Raw genomic sequence first — 14,427 nt, forward strand, 5'->3', positions numbered from 1 at the left:
AATGCTCTGCCGTCTTAACAGACAATGGGGTGAAAGAGGGCACCTCCTGCTTGTGCCTGCCCACCACGTACTGCTTTGCCAGGCTCATATACGCATGTACAGCCACACACATATTCCCTCTCCGCTCTTTCTTGCAGATGGATGGAGTGGGTGGGATACATGCAAACGGAGATGTCTGCGCATATATGACCAATCAAAACAACAGCTTTTAAACACTGTAGAAAGGGATCTAATTAAGCTAGAAACTTACTCCAGCTCCACATAAGTCAAAATTTATACACCAGAGTCAGCACATAAACCTGCCCATTTAAGTGTTGAATGGTTTATTTACCTATCCTTCAAACTCTAGTGTTTTTCCTCTTGCTCATAGTTTATTTCAACAAAAACAAATTCAGTGTTCCATCTAAATATATATAGGAATCGTTGCTAACAGTAAAAAAATTATTTACATGCCCCTTGGTCCAGGATAATTCAGGCACTATATGTTGTAGCATCACAGTACAACCTCACTCTTACTGCAGTGATTAACATGCTCCTCATTGCCCATGGCTCCATCCCTAGACCAGGCTTCCTGAACCTGGGGCTCACCAGGTGGGGTGTTGGACTCCCAGTAGCCAACATGGTGAGAGCCAAAGGATGATAGGGAGTTGTACTGCTCTAGACTAGGTCAAGAAGGAAACCTTGGATAGATGGCAGCACCTCCAACTTACCTGAAGGCCTCAACGAGGCGCTCCACTTTCTGTGCCTCGCCTTGCACCCGAATGTGAGACTGGAACTTTCGCAAAGCATCATCCAAGTCCATGTTGGAGAAGTCCATCTCGTCTACCACACAACTGTAAGGCAAGAGAAGACAGACAGTGACACACAGCAGCAAGGGGGGTGGGAGATATGCTGGCCTGACATGTGTCAATCCCCAGCATCTAGGGATTCCTGTCCCAAACCCTGGAGCACCATTGCTAGAGAGATGGCTTATGACTTTGTGTAAGGTAGCTTACGGTGTTTCTACTACTTCTCTCTCTTAAAAATGTAACAACAGTAAGTACTGTGAGCCTTGGGGAACAGGATGAGCTATAAAAGTTAAAACCGTGGGGAGGGGGAGGGGAAGGAATCAAGCAGAACTCCTTACTCCAGTACGTCCCGGTTGAACTGCTTTTGCCGGTTGCCAAGAAATTCACCAATCATCTGCCGGCTCAGCCCTTTCCGCTCCAGGATAAAGCGCGCCACGCCAACCGGTGTGTCTGACAGGAAGCCTCTCTCAATCAAATACTGGATTCCCTTCTCTGGTTTCCTGCCGGTGGGATGAGAAGGAGCCTTTATGCACACCTGGAACCATTTTCACCTGGAGCCCACTTCCCCCAGCTCAGTTATACAGGGCAGAACACCTATTTCATCATCATCACCATCATAGTTTATATAGCGCCCTATACCTGAAGGTCTCAGGGCAGTTCACAGAAAAGATCACAACATATATAATCAGAATAAAAACAACAACCCAATAACCCCCCCCCCCGAAAAGAGCCACATTTTAAAAAGGTATAGGATGTCAAACAGATCAACCAGAGGCCTGGTTAAAAAGGAACATTTTTGCCTGGCGCCTAAAGGTGTGTAATGAAGGAGCCAGGCGAACTTCCCTGGGGAGAGCATTCCACAGACGGGGAACCACTACAGAGAAGGCCCCGTTCTCATGTTGCCACCCTCTGGACCTCTTGAGGAAGAGGCACACAAAGGAGAGCCTCAGAAGAAGATATCCGGGTCCGGGTGGGGTGGGGGAGCTTTCCCAGGGGACCTAAACCCACATGTTCCAGGCAGAGGACAGGACTGCAGAAAGGACCCGGCCTGGTATGGTTTCTATATGCGCTTATCTGGAGTGGGGTGAGGACGGAAACAGGTGAGGGAAGACGACTAAATTACCTAATGTGTCTGCTTTTAGTCAACGGCTTTTGCAGACTACTTAACGGCTCTTTTCTCCATTTGATTCCATTTCAGCCTTCACATTGCCATTTGGTTATGTGCACAAGCCCAAGGCTGGTATAAGTTAAACGATGGCTATTATAAATGACCCAGTAAATACATCTGCAAACTAGGCTGGCGCAAGCTGTTTCCTTGTTCCAAGAGACAGCACCACAAAATCTGAGAGATGCAGCCCAGGGTTCTTACTGATGTTGCAAAAAATCATGGGAAGCAACTCTCAGGTGGTCTTTTGCTTCACTAGCACCCTTAAATACATCTCACCCTGCTCCCAAGGATAAGGACAGAATGCATGGTGTTAACTAGGTTTTATTCAGAGTAGACATATGGAAATTGACAGACCTAAATGAGTTATCTTCTTTAATTTCAGTGGGTCTATGCTGAATGAAACTTAGTTGAATACCAGGAAATGTGTTCTCGCTTAATTCAACAGCTGATACGCAAGTATCAGGGAAACCACATTGTGAAGACAATGGTTACATTTGCACTCCCTTGACAGGAGCTGTTTGTTCCAGGGTCAATGCAGGTAAGAAACATTTGCAGCAGCAGACACCCCAGATTGCTGGAAGAGGCTAACATCACATTCCTACAGCAAGTTGCCCCATGGCCAAGACATGGTAATGGATAATCACTGGGGGGACCACTTAGCTCAAACAGTGGAGCATGCAGCTTTGAACACCACTTGGCTTGGTGGAAAACTATGCCCCTTTTCCTTCCACCTTGCATAGACCAAGAGGCTCCAAGTTTGAGTCCTTGCTGATCCTGATAGCTGGGCTGCCATTTCTGCAGACCATGACTAACTCCTACCATGGAGTCACATAATGCTCCCCTTTTCCTTGATGAAAATGTTCAACCCAATCCCCCACAGGGGAGGAAGGAGACTGAATGTAATTTAGTTGATTTGGGGCACTAACTTTGCCTCTGGCAGCAAAAGGGTGAAAAGGCTAAGGCCATAAATTTGCTGAACTAAATTTTTAAAAAAGGGATACAAAAAAGAGAGGCGTGAGGAAGTAAGGAAAATAAGTTAACTAAAGAGAAATTTAAAAAGAGGGAGTTTTGTTGTCTTTTTTATGTGCTTCTTTTTTTTCTTGTCTTTTTTGTGTTTAATGTTTGTATTTTTGTATTTTGTAACTTTGTATTCTTCTGTTTCTGTATTCTTTTGAATCTCCTTATTGATAAAACCTAATAAAATATTATAAAAAAAGAAAAGGCTAAGGCCAACTTTGGTGCAGGGGTGGGTGCAAATTAAGTAAGTCACAAAGTTGGTCTTAAAAACTCTCAACTGGCTGGGACCTGGTCTACAGATGCAGCAGAATGAGGCGATAGACTAGACTGTACTACATACAGTCTTTAGGAGGTATATATAGGAGGTACCATTTTTGAATGTTTCCTCATGAAACACACATAATTTCTCTTTAAGTAAACAAGAACCATTTTCAGGGAGTTTTAACAGAGAATTGGATGTAGGCAATACTGTTCCCCATCAACCATGTCTCCCCACACCCCAATAAATATGGAAAAGAGGCAAAAAGAGGTCATGGGGCCTGTTTGTGTTTGTGTGTTGGGATACAACTTAACATCTGGGTCCCAAAGAGAAAAGTTTTTCTCAGCCTCATTTTGGTTTACCAGTATTTCCCAAATAGCATAAGCAATGAGGGAAGTGTTAATTATGAGGTATTGATACGGCACAAAAGTTGCTCTAGGTGTGCTGGAGAGCAGATGCCCCCGCTGGATGATATTGGACCACGGTGCAGATCTCTCCAGAAATGAGCACCTGCAATGGCAAGTCCCATGAAGCAAGCTCTGGCACTCATGCCAACGCAGCAAATTCTGAGCCATGATTAAAAGCCGCCAAGTGGGAGGCGGCAACTGGATTTGACTTGACAGGGCAGTCACATGAGAAGTTCCTGCTCATTACAATGGGGCTCCCAGCAGAGAACGCCCTGATGGACAGCAATCTACCTCGGCTAATGGGGGAGGGGGTGTTACCATTCTGGGTTTTCTGTTCCCAGCACCAAAACATATTGAGTGGGCCTCATTCTAATCCCTCTTCTGCCAGGCAAACCATCTGCAAATGAGCAGGGTTTGTCTCCCAGGGAGGGAGGGTATGCAGCTCCCTCAGCTTGGCACTTTGCCCCAAGGATTCAACGTGAGTCATGACTCCAGCTGGTTAATATGTTGTGATGGCTGCCTCCCAGCCCTCAAGAGCCTGCCTCCTGCCAGTGGAACAGATGCTGTCTTGCTCAGTAGCAATTAAATTACCAAGAGCAACAGGAAGCCAAGATCTGAGCCTTCCCCGCTCCCTTCCTTGGCCCAGAAGACCAGTGTGAACTGCAGGGAGTTATCAACCAGTTGGGATAGGTGGAAGGGAAGTGGGCTAGGACCAAGGGGGGCACAGGCAGGCTATTAGGCTGCCCCCTTGCTACTGGCTGTGTTACAAGTGCCTTTAATAACAGCCTGACATGCAGAAATTTAAGCATGTGGAAGTTTCCCCCATCACTTAGTTCCATGACAAGAGGTGGGGAAAGTTTCACCTGCTTTCATTTCTGCATGTCAGCCTGTTATTTGGTGGAGCACCTCTGCCCAGCACTGTGAGATCAACAGGAGGGGTCCCTGCTTGCAGCTCCACCACGGAGTGCAGTTCAGTGTGGAGACCTGCAGCAAGGCCTTCTCTATGGTGGCACCTCAGTTATGGAACTCCCTCCCAACCTTAGAAGTAACAATGGCTCCAGCCTTTCTTGTGCCTTTGAAGGCAATGTTTACTTTTATTCTTTCTTCCACATTAATTGTCATCATTTAATTACTGGTGTTTAAACTGCATTATTATGATGGGGCATTTTAAAAATATTGTTTTGTTAATAAATGGAAACCAATTTGTGAGGAAAACCAGTATATGAAAGCTTTAAGGTGAATAAATAAAGGCACAGAAACATGGCCAATAAAAAAGGAGGGTAATGCTAGGCAGAAATAGACAAAATGGAGCAAAAGCTGTAGCCTTCCTGAGGAATGAGGTGTCACGGGGAGGTGGCTCATAGTTACAATGTAAGATTTTTGCAAAACGGGAATTTCAACCGGATTTCAGCACCTGAACTTCCCAGTCTCTAAACTGACCCCAAATTTTCTGCCTGGGCCTCTCTACCAATATCCAAGCACCTGGCCTGGCAGTCCAAAAGTCAGCAGCAACTAATGAGTCTCTCTCCTCCTCCAACTGCCTGTTTCTGCCAAATATTGTTTGGGTTCAGCCTGTTAGCTGAGCCTGGAAGGAGAGGAGACAGCACACAAAGAGAAACCGTCCTCAGTTAGAGGAACTGTGCCATCTTGATGCTTGTACATTGTGGTTGCCCAGCAATTTCATCGAAGTTATTATTGTCAAGTCCATGCACACTGTTCTCCTCAAACATCCAAATTCTGCAAGCAGGAAACCCCAAACCGCATGACCAATAGGAGTTATTCAGTGTGAGCCTATCTGTTCACATTTGCATCTTAAGTTTCTTCCGATTATTATTTTGGCAAAACACAAAAAGGGGAAGCCAGAGGGGAAGGGGTGGAACAAAAACCATGGCAACTAGGAAGTACTGAGAAATTGTTGATGCCCCACAGTAAATGATGTGCTTGAGCAACCCCACAACACCCCCCCCCCCCGGGTGAAACAGAATATCCAGAGATCTGGTCATTTCCCCTGCTGCCTGGCTGTATGCCCTGCTTGCTCAGGGTGGGGGTCAGCTCAGGGGAAGAGATGCTCATGAGGGAAAGGGCTATCAATGGCTACTAGTCACGGTGGCTTTGTTCTACCTCAACTGTCAGAGGCAACAAGCCTCCGAATATCAGTTGCTGGGAATCACAAGTGGGGAGAAAGCACTGTTGACGACAGGTCCTGCTTGCCCACAGGCCACTTTGGGTACAGGCATCATCCCTCCACTTGCACGCATTCTACTCGTGTTTGACTGCATATACCTGCAGCACCGGAGGGGGGGGGGATAAATAGAAAAATACCAGGAATGGCGGGAAAGAGCTGGAGAGTCCTCGTGGCTCATGAGAAGACCCTCCCAGGAGCCTGAAGAGGATGTCTGTGAAGGCAGAGGAAGCCCCAGAGAGACCGGAGGCACAGAAGGGTTTTGTTTAGGCTGCTCCGCCTGCCCGCCTAACAGCTGACGTGCGGGGTAGTACCGCCGCCGCCGCCGCTTTCCCTCATGCTTTCTCTCATGTCCTCCAGCTGGCCTCAGACCTTCAACTCTAGTTGAAGAGAGAGTTGTGTGGAAAGAGTGTGGGAGACAGAGCTGTACAGCAGGGGGAAATACAGTGGTGCCCCACAAGATGAATGCCTCGCAAGACGGAAAACTCGCTAGACGAAAGAGTTTTCCGTTTTGGACGTGCTTCGCAAAACAAATTTCCTATGGGCTTGCTTCGCAAGACGACAATGTCTTGCGAGTTCCTGCTGGTTTTTTCCCCTCCCCCCCTTTTTCTAAGCCGCTAAGCCGCTTATCAGCTGATCCGATCAGCAGATAAGCCGCTAAAAGCCGCTAAAAGCCGCTAATAGCGCTAATCCGTCAATCCGTCAATGGGCTTGCTTCGCAAGACGAAAAAACCGCTAGACGAAGAGAATCACAGAACGGATTCTTTTTGTCTTGCGAGGCACCACTGTAGGCCCAACAGAGCCTTCTCCATAATAAGCCCACTGCTTCCTTGTAAGGCCCAACGCTTCCCTCCAAAATGGCTGCCCTTCTACTACTGGGCACCTCCCCATGACTCCGCCCAAGCATCTCATACTTGTTGAAGAGATTGAGGCCAATGCGGTATTGGCGACGCTGCACAACATCGTTGTTGAAGGCAGGAGAGTCCCAGCTGTGCCGCGTCTCCCGCTGGTAGGTCTGTTTGCAGGGCCCCCCGGGAGCTGAGGAGGCAGCGGGGGCTGGCGGGGGAGGGTCGCGCAGGCTGTCGCGGGAGGAGGAGCCCGAGCTGCAGTTGATGGTCTCATTGGAGTTGGTGGTGCTGTTGAGGCTGTCGTTGTCCCCGTCAGAGTTGTCTGGCGGTGGAGGTGGGGGCAGGCGCCCAGGGACTTGAGGGGGCGGCACTGGCAGAGGTGGGGGTGGCTGGTTTTGTTCCGGGTGATAATGCCGGTGTGGGGAACGGGTGGGTCCGCCAGCGTGTTTGAGGGTGCCATGGGGACTGCAACCATCTTGCTCAAATATGAGACCCCTATTGAGAGAACCTCGATCGGAGCGGTCGCTTAGATCCACTGAGCTGTCGCTGGGAGGCTCGATGGTGAGCAACGGGAGATGGGCCCCGCGTAGTCGATAGTCCCTGCATTCCATACAAGGCGTGCTGCGTCGGCTGCCACCGTTCTCGCGGCTGTCCTCTCGCTGTGGCCCACCCCAGTACTCTGGCCGTGGTGGTGGTGGGATTGGCACGGTGGTGGGCTCAGGTGGGTCAGTGCTGGGTGGGCGCTCCAGAGAGATGGGCGACGTGGGAGCGCCTTCATCCAGGTACAGTGTTACATCGCTGAACGAGGTGGCAGCACTGTCCCCCTGCTGCTCCTTGGACTCACTCTTTTCCAAGGAAGGTCCGCCAGCCCCTCCCTCCTGTCCCAGTGGATGGCAGTTCAACGCTTCGTCAATCGACTCTGCCAAAGACTTCACCTGTTGGAAGGCACAGAAGGAAGTTAGCCAGGAGGGATTATACTCAGGGCTTTGTAAGAAGAAAATGGGGGAGGGGAAGGAATGGAACCAAAAATTGTTGCATCAAGGAAACCCACCTTCTGTGCACTATGCAAATTAAGAATCTATTAAAAAATCAAATCACACTTTGAATAATCTTTTACAAAGCATGCTACAATTGCAGGAGGCCAAGTGCAGTATTCTATCATCGCAAGGGACATGTAGTACTGTAGAAAAATAGAAGTTTATCCATTTATCAAAATCAGTTAAAGACAACAAAGGAAACACAATACACAATTTCATATGCAGGCTGCAGTTTGGGGCTCTACCATGCCAGAACCTTTGAGCACGGCTGAGGGACTGCTTTCTATGCCATGGGAGGGAAAAGGAATTAAAATGTGAGTTCTACAGAAGTGTTTAATACAGCATCATATTATCCAGCAATGCTGGATAATGGCTTTGGCCATGAACCTACTATAATGTATAAAAGAAAAACAATATGAAAAGAAACCAATAATTAAAGTCCCTTCCCTTTTTCAGGGAACAGAAGCTAACTAACTAAGAGGAAATTCTTCACTAATTCCCCCAGCTGTACTGAGATGCAAAAAGTGCAAGGAGGAGAGTTTTAATCGAAGGCAAATAGACCTGAACATCCTTAATAGTTCTGTTCCATAGTGAACAGGCAAATGGTTAAATCATCCTCCAATACCAACACCACACCGCAAATCAGATCTTAAAAAAAATGAAGGATATTGCAGAAAACATTGGGAAGCAACAGTATTACAGCAGAAAGAAAGCACCAGCACACAAAATGTAAGCGTTTAAATATTAGTTGCATCCTCTACCGATTTTGCATTGGGGGTTTTTCTTAGGATACCTTTTTGGAGTCAAAAGCAGGATAGCAGACTTCCTAATAAAATTAACCCAAACTAGCAAGCGACCAAAGCCTGTTTTCAGAGTTACAATCCAAGAGAACCCAAGAAGTTCAGAGCAGCTTCACTCCTTACACACCCAGAATCCTCTTTTACCCCAAACATGCATTTGGGGACCCATTTCTTAATCTCTGCAGGGTGGTAGTTGTGACCAACGTTAGATCAGGCCACGACACATTAGTGGGTCCCGATCCAACAGTTGAAGTCCAGTGGCTATACCACCTGCATGTCTTTCCTTGTATCTCTCTTTTTCCTTTCAATGAAATCTGAGAAGAGCTTTGGTTATGCCCTGATAAAAACCAGGTACCCCCAGCGCTGGCACTCAGTGCGTGTGGAATTGTAGAGTTGGAAGGGACCCCAAGGGCCATCTAGTCCAGCCCCTGCAATGCAGGAAACTGAACTAAAGCATCAGTGGCCACCTCTGCACAAAAACCTCCAGTGAAGGAGAACTCACCACCTTCCAAGGGAGCCTGTCTCACTGACAAACAGAAAGTTTTCCCTGATGTTTAGTTAGAATCACCTTTCACGTAAATGGAAGCCACCAGATTTGTTTAAAACTTGCTATTATTGGATCCCGGGGAGCTGAATTCACAATGGTGGTAGGGCAACAGAGGGGATTTGTGAAGGGCTGAAGCAAGTCCATGGGGCAGGGAGGGGGGAGCTTGAGGTCATGACTAAGCAAAGGAACCAAGAGAACAGCCAAAGGGGTTGTTGAAAGGTCTTCGCTGGGCAAAGGAAAAGGCAAGGGTGGCGTACAGTTTGGCATAGCCTACCTGCTTGGAGAAGGAGTCCTCTAGCTCAGTGATGTCATTGCAAAAGCCTCCAGAAGAGGAATGCAGGGAGCTGCCATCCAAGCCAGCCCGACAGGAGCCACCATAGGGTAGGCCACGGTCCAGCAGATGAGGTCGAGCACCGGCCATGGTCCCCTCATCCAGTGAGGCTGGCTTGCCTTCAAAGTAAGGGGCAGTCTGGGCCTTGTCAAACTCCTCAAAGGAGTACTGCATTCGCATGTTGGAGAGGATAATGCGCCGGGACATGCGGCTCTCAGACGCCGAGCTTCGCAGACGCTCAAACTTCTTGTTCATGCGATACTGGCGAAAGGCTGTTTGGATGGTGCGAGCTGCTCGTCGGCTCAGGAAATAGCCCCCATACTTCCGCTCCAGCATCTCCACCTGCAGTAGGCAACAGAGGAAGAGTGGTGGTGGTGAGGGGAGGGATTTAGGCAAGGGAGTGGGGGAAATAATTTGGATTAAACAACGAGTTCTATGGAAAAGAGAGATGGGCAGCTTGGGAGAGACCTCATCAGCAAAGGAGGGGGCAGGATTCTAGCGGACCATGGGCAAGATGCCACAGCAAAGGACAGCACTTTCACTTTCATCCCCTGGAACATATGAATCAGCCTCCTGCTGAGTCAGACTACCGGGCCATCTCTTGTCTAGGGATGGGGAACCTGTGGCCCTCCAGATATTGCTGGACTCCAAATCCAGCTGGCCCCAGCCAGCATGCCAATGGCCAGGGATAATGGGCGATATATTCCAGCAACACCTGGAGGCCTACGAGAAGAGCAAAGGCTTGCAATGGCCTCAACTTTCCTGACTGCCCTGTGCCAAGTGAGAATGGCAGTAGAAGCTGGTCTAGTTGGCCTCAGTAGGCCTCTGGCTCTCATTTCTGAAATCATCTGGCCCTAATCATGGAGACAAGTGGCACACATTAGATTGCCTTGGGCTTCTTGCTATAGATGGGGTTCCTGGCCTTATAAAATGTGCACGCTGAAGACACCCATTACCTTTTTGTCCTGGAGGTCTGTCGAGAGCTCATAGCTGTCTGACAGTGCCTTGGAACGCTTGCTCTCTTCCTCTTCCTGCTTTCTCAGCGCCACACTGGCTGGCTGCAGCCGAGCACGCTGAGCCCATGGAATGCCTGGTGATGGAGTGTGACAGACAGAGGAGGACGATGAAGAGGGTGCCAAATCGTAGTGCTCAATCTTGGTCACCTCAGGGGTACAACGATATGGAGGCTGACTGCCCAGGCTGTCCACTATAATAGTGCCTGCCTCACTTCCAGGCGGGTCTCCTTCCACGCTGAAGAAAAAAGGAAGAGAGATTCAACAAACACTGGGGAAGAAGAGAAGGGCCTAGGTAAGTTTCATCCAGGCCTCTGGATGCCTTGCTTTCTTCCTATATCCAAGGCCGACCTTACCAGGAGGCAGAGTGAGGCATCTGCTCAGACGGCAAATGCTGAGCCACCTAAGCTCGCTTGCTGCCTCCAGGTGCAGGGGAGAACGCTGCCCCACTGGCAGCATCCAAGTCAGATGCAATTGCTAGTCTGGTTTTCTTTATATGCAGTGGTTGTTGGAGGGCAGGCAGGGCAGGGATGCCGCCTTGTCTTTTGCCTCAGGCAGCCACATTTATCTGGCTGGCCCTGACCCTCCTCTGAAATGGCGACCTCTGTGGTGCCAGCCTGCAGCCCCAGCACTGTCAGAGAGAGAGAGAGAGAGAGGGAAGGTGGCAGTAGGAGTCCTGGCTGGCAGCTAGCTGCCCATTTAAAAAGGGAGCAGAGGAAGCAGAAAGGGAACTATGCCATGGAATCGTGTAATATAGTTCCTTTCCTATTTTGCCTCAGATCCTTTTTTAAAATGGCATTATTTAAATGCTGTTGGCCGATCTGGTCTCTTATCAAAACCACCAAGTTGGATTTTAAAATGCATTTACTCCCCTCTGATTGCGATTTAAAATCTGAACAGTAGCTCTGCACAGCAGTTTCACTGAGAGAGAGAGAGCCGGCAGCTCCAGGAGCCAACAAAGGCTCATCCCTGAGCTGCGGGGGGCGGGGGGGGACAGGGGGGGGCTTGACACACCAAGGTCAAGACTTGGCAGCTCCACTGACAAAGATTGGGGGGAAACACACCATAGTCACTGCACCCCATCTGTGGTTCTTTTGTCCCATTATCCTAAACTAGCCAATTCAATCAGCTGCCAATATTATCACCACTGTAGAAGTGCTGGTGGTGAAAGGGATGAACCTTTGCCTGCCAGCCACACAGTCATGTAATTTCCCTGATTGACAGAAAACATGCACCACGAAGCTGCTATTATCTCTGCTGGGGCACCAGGCCTATATTCTTTTCCTAGTGGGGCTAACAGCAGCTTCAGGGTGATTTAGATCCAGGAAGCAACAGAAGGGGAAAGGGTTAAACACCCGCAGCATCACAGATCCAATCAAAGCTAGAGCCCCTCTGCTACCCCAGGCTGCTTCTGACCTAAAAGGGGGGGGGGAATAGTCAGGTGATGCAATGTCTGATCTCCCATGTTGCATCTGTTTTTGTTCTGAGAAGCAGAAGTTGGCCATTTGGCTCCCAAGCAGTCTTCTTAAATGTTGGGAGTCTGATATATAAACTTTTATGGGATGGGTGAGTTCCCATTCTGAATTCTCCTGACACTGACCTTCTGCAGGAACTTAATCATAGGCACTACCCACTAGGTGCCCATAATGACATTTGTACAATCACATTCTAATAAATGTTTAAAATAGCATTGTTACCTGTGTTGCGTTGCAATAATCAAGATGGGTTGCTAACTCTAGTTCTGGGGAAGCTCATGGACCCATCAGCTCACAATATAATCTTAGCTATAGGCAAATGTTCCAATGTGCTGCCTTGCCTGCTATTTGGATGAAGGAGCTGGGATTTCCATAGACACCTGCATGTGCCTGTTCCATGCAGCACAGACTGCCTTGAGTGTGCCATTTCTGGATGGCACAAAGCAGATCCACCAGTGTGAAGCTCCACATGTGACGGGCCAAGCGCTAATGGTACCTCTAATATACAAATGGTAGGCAAGGCCAGGGAAGGGTGAGCACAGCAAGGGTGCCTAGCTCAATTTGGATCTCCCATCAAATAGTGATTTTGATAAGGCCACCTGCAGAGAGTACACACACACACACACACATTCACACAGTATATCTATATAGCCACAATGAGAAAACAAATACAAATGCTTTGAGTACTTTTTTTAAAAAAAAATAGTACTTTGAGTACTACTACTTTTTAAATCCTTCCATTCCTTTAAAAAGGACTTTAGTTGGGTTGTTTGTTTTACATTGCAGAGCTTACACACATATTCTGTTTTAGAAGCAGACATCCGCCTGGTGAAACTGCTCCTGCTCTAACATTGCATCTTCATTTTTAATTAACAAAGACTTGGGTGGTAAAGCACACACATAGACATCCCGTTTAAGAAGCCATACCTGATCTAATAAAAAGCACACTTACTCAATTCTAAAACTCACGAACCACCAAACTGAGCACAGCCCATCAGCCACAAACAGTGACTTGTGAGGTTCTTATCAACTCCCTGCTTCTGCAGTCCCAGCAGGCAAACAACAAGTTGTTTGAGTCTCTGGTGCGCTGCCATATAAGGCAATGGCTCACAGGTTATGTAGACCTCTCCAACACAGAGAAGATGCAAGAAGCATACTTTGTTCTTAGAAGATGCAGGAACATGTTGCAGTATCTTAGATGTGGCATCCTCTTCTGTGAGTAAGAAAGAAGGCGGAATGCCTCTTAACTTCGGCAAATGCAGAACTCTGTCGTGCTCTACGGCAATGATTTCAAACTTTTCACTGTTCGGGAACCCTGGAATCCTACTCCAGAATTCCAGCACACAGTAAAGGATTCTGGGAACAGCTATACCAATGGCTATACCAATACCCACACAAAGAAAGATGATGAGCATATCTCAGAAATCAAGCAAGCAATCTTTATTAAAAACCAGGTCAAAAACCAGACAGCAAAGTTGACAACAACAGCAGCAGCAGCATCATATACCACACTCACATGAAGAAGTGGATATAATTAACTATTCCCTATAAGCTTATTTACACTAAAAATAACACTCCTTCAGCTAAAATCTGTATTCCATAGATTAAAATCAGTACTCACTCGCCAGTCATGACTGCTACCGCAGCCTGTCTTGTCCTCGTTGCCATAAAACAGAATTTCGCAACAGGCCTAATGATATCCAGATATTTATCGACAAGAAGGTATTTGAGTTTCCTCTGAGCAGCCAGGTAATTTCCTTAATAATGGTAAAATTAGCTCTCTTCAGGTATCACAGTACAATGGGCAGCATAGAAGAACGTGAGAGCAAAACCAAAGTCGCAAGAGATTTTGAGAGAAATAAAGTTATATCAAGTACAATATATGAAAATGATGAATCAGGAAATAGAATGGAAAATTAAACAGATGAGACAAAAGACATTTGAGTCGGCTAATAAATGTGGGAAATTGCTGGCCTGGCAAATGAAAAAAAGACAAAAACTCAACACTACTATAAATTTGGAAGTGGAAGGAAAGAATATACAGAACCCAGTGGAGATTAGAAATTGTTTCCAGAGGTATTTTAAACAACTATATACACAAGGATCACAGAAAGAAATTGATATAGATCGATTCTTGAAAATAAATGGACTACAAAAAATCTCTCAAGAAAACAAGCTAATGCTGAATTATAAAATAACTGAACAGGAGGTAGAAGGTGACATCCAGAATATGCAATTGGGTAAATCTCCAGGGCCGGACGGTTTAACTTCAAGATACTATAGATCCTTGAAAAATTGGATAATACAACCACTAAAGGAAGTTTGTAATGAAATTTTGGAAGGGAAAAAAGCACCAGAGTCATGGAAAGAAGCTTGCATTACACTTATACTGAAAACTGAGTCTGAGAAGACACAGCTTAAGAATTACCGCCCCATATCTCTGCTTAATGTGGATTATAAAAATTTTGCAGATATTTTGGCTAAAAGATTTAAAAAAGTACTAATGGAAGAGATACATAAAGATCAAGCAGGCTTTCTCCCGGGCAGACACTTGT

At 47.2% G+C, this 14,427-nt stretch overlaps 1 protein-coding gene across 11 annotated transcripts in view; it reads right to left on the reverse strand.

The window, feature by feature from the left end:
• Window positions 1-14,427, reverse strand: part of IQSEC2 (IQ motif and Sec7 domain ArfGEF 2) — a 163,553-nt gene that overhangs the window by 19,288 nt on the left and 129,838 nt on the right. For all 11 annotated transcript variants that reach the window (XM_082205775.1, XM_082205778.1, XM_082205785.1 and 8 more), the window contains 5 exons: window positions 10,341-10,635; window positions 9,328-9,726; window positions 6,736-7,604; window positions 1,127-1,288; window positions 711-833 (listed from right to left, as the gene is read on the reverse strand). In XM_082205775.1, coding sequence (XP_082061901.1) covers window positions 711-833; window positions 1,127-1,288; window positions 6,736-7,604; window positions 9,328-9,726; window positions 10,341-10,635 — 1,848 coding nt within the window. The remainder of the gene's footprint in view (window positions 1-710; window positions 834-1,126; window positions 1,289-6,735; window positions 7,605-9,327; window positions 9,727-10,340; window positions 10,636-14,427) is intronic.

This window comes from Podarcis vaucheri, assembly GCF_965113315.1.
Source record: "Podarcis vaucheri genome assembly, chromosome: 17".
Classification (NCBI taxonomy): Eukaryota; Metazoa; Chordata; class Lepidosauria; order Squamata; family Lacertidae; genus Podarcis; species Podarcis vaucheri.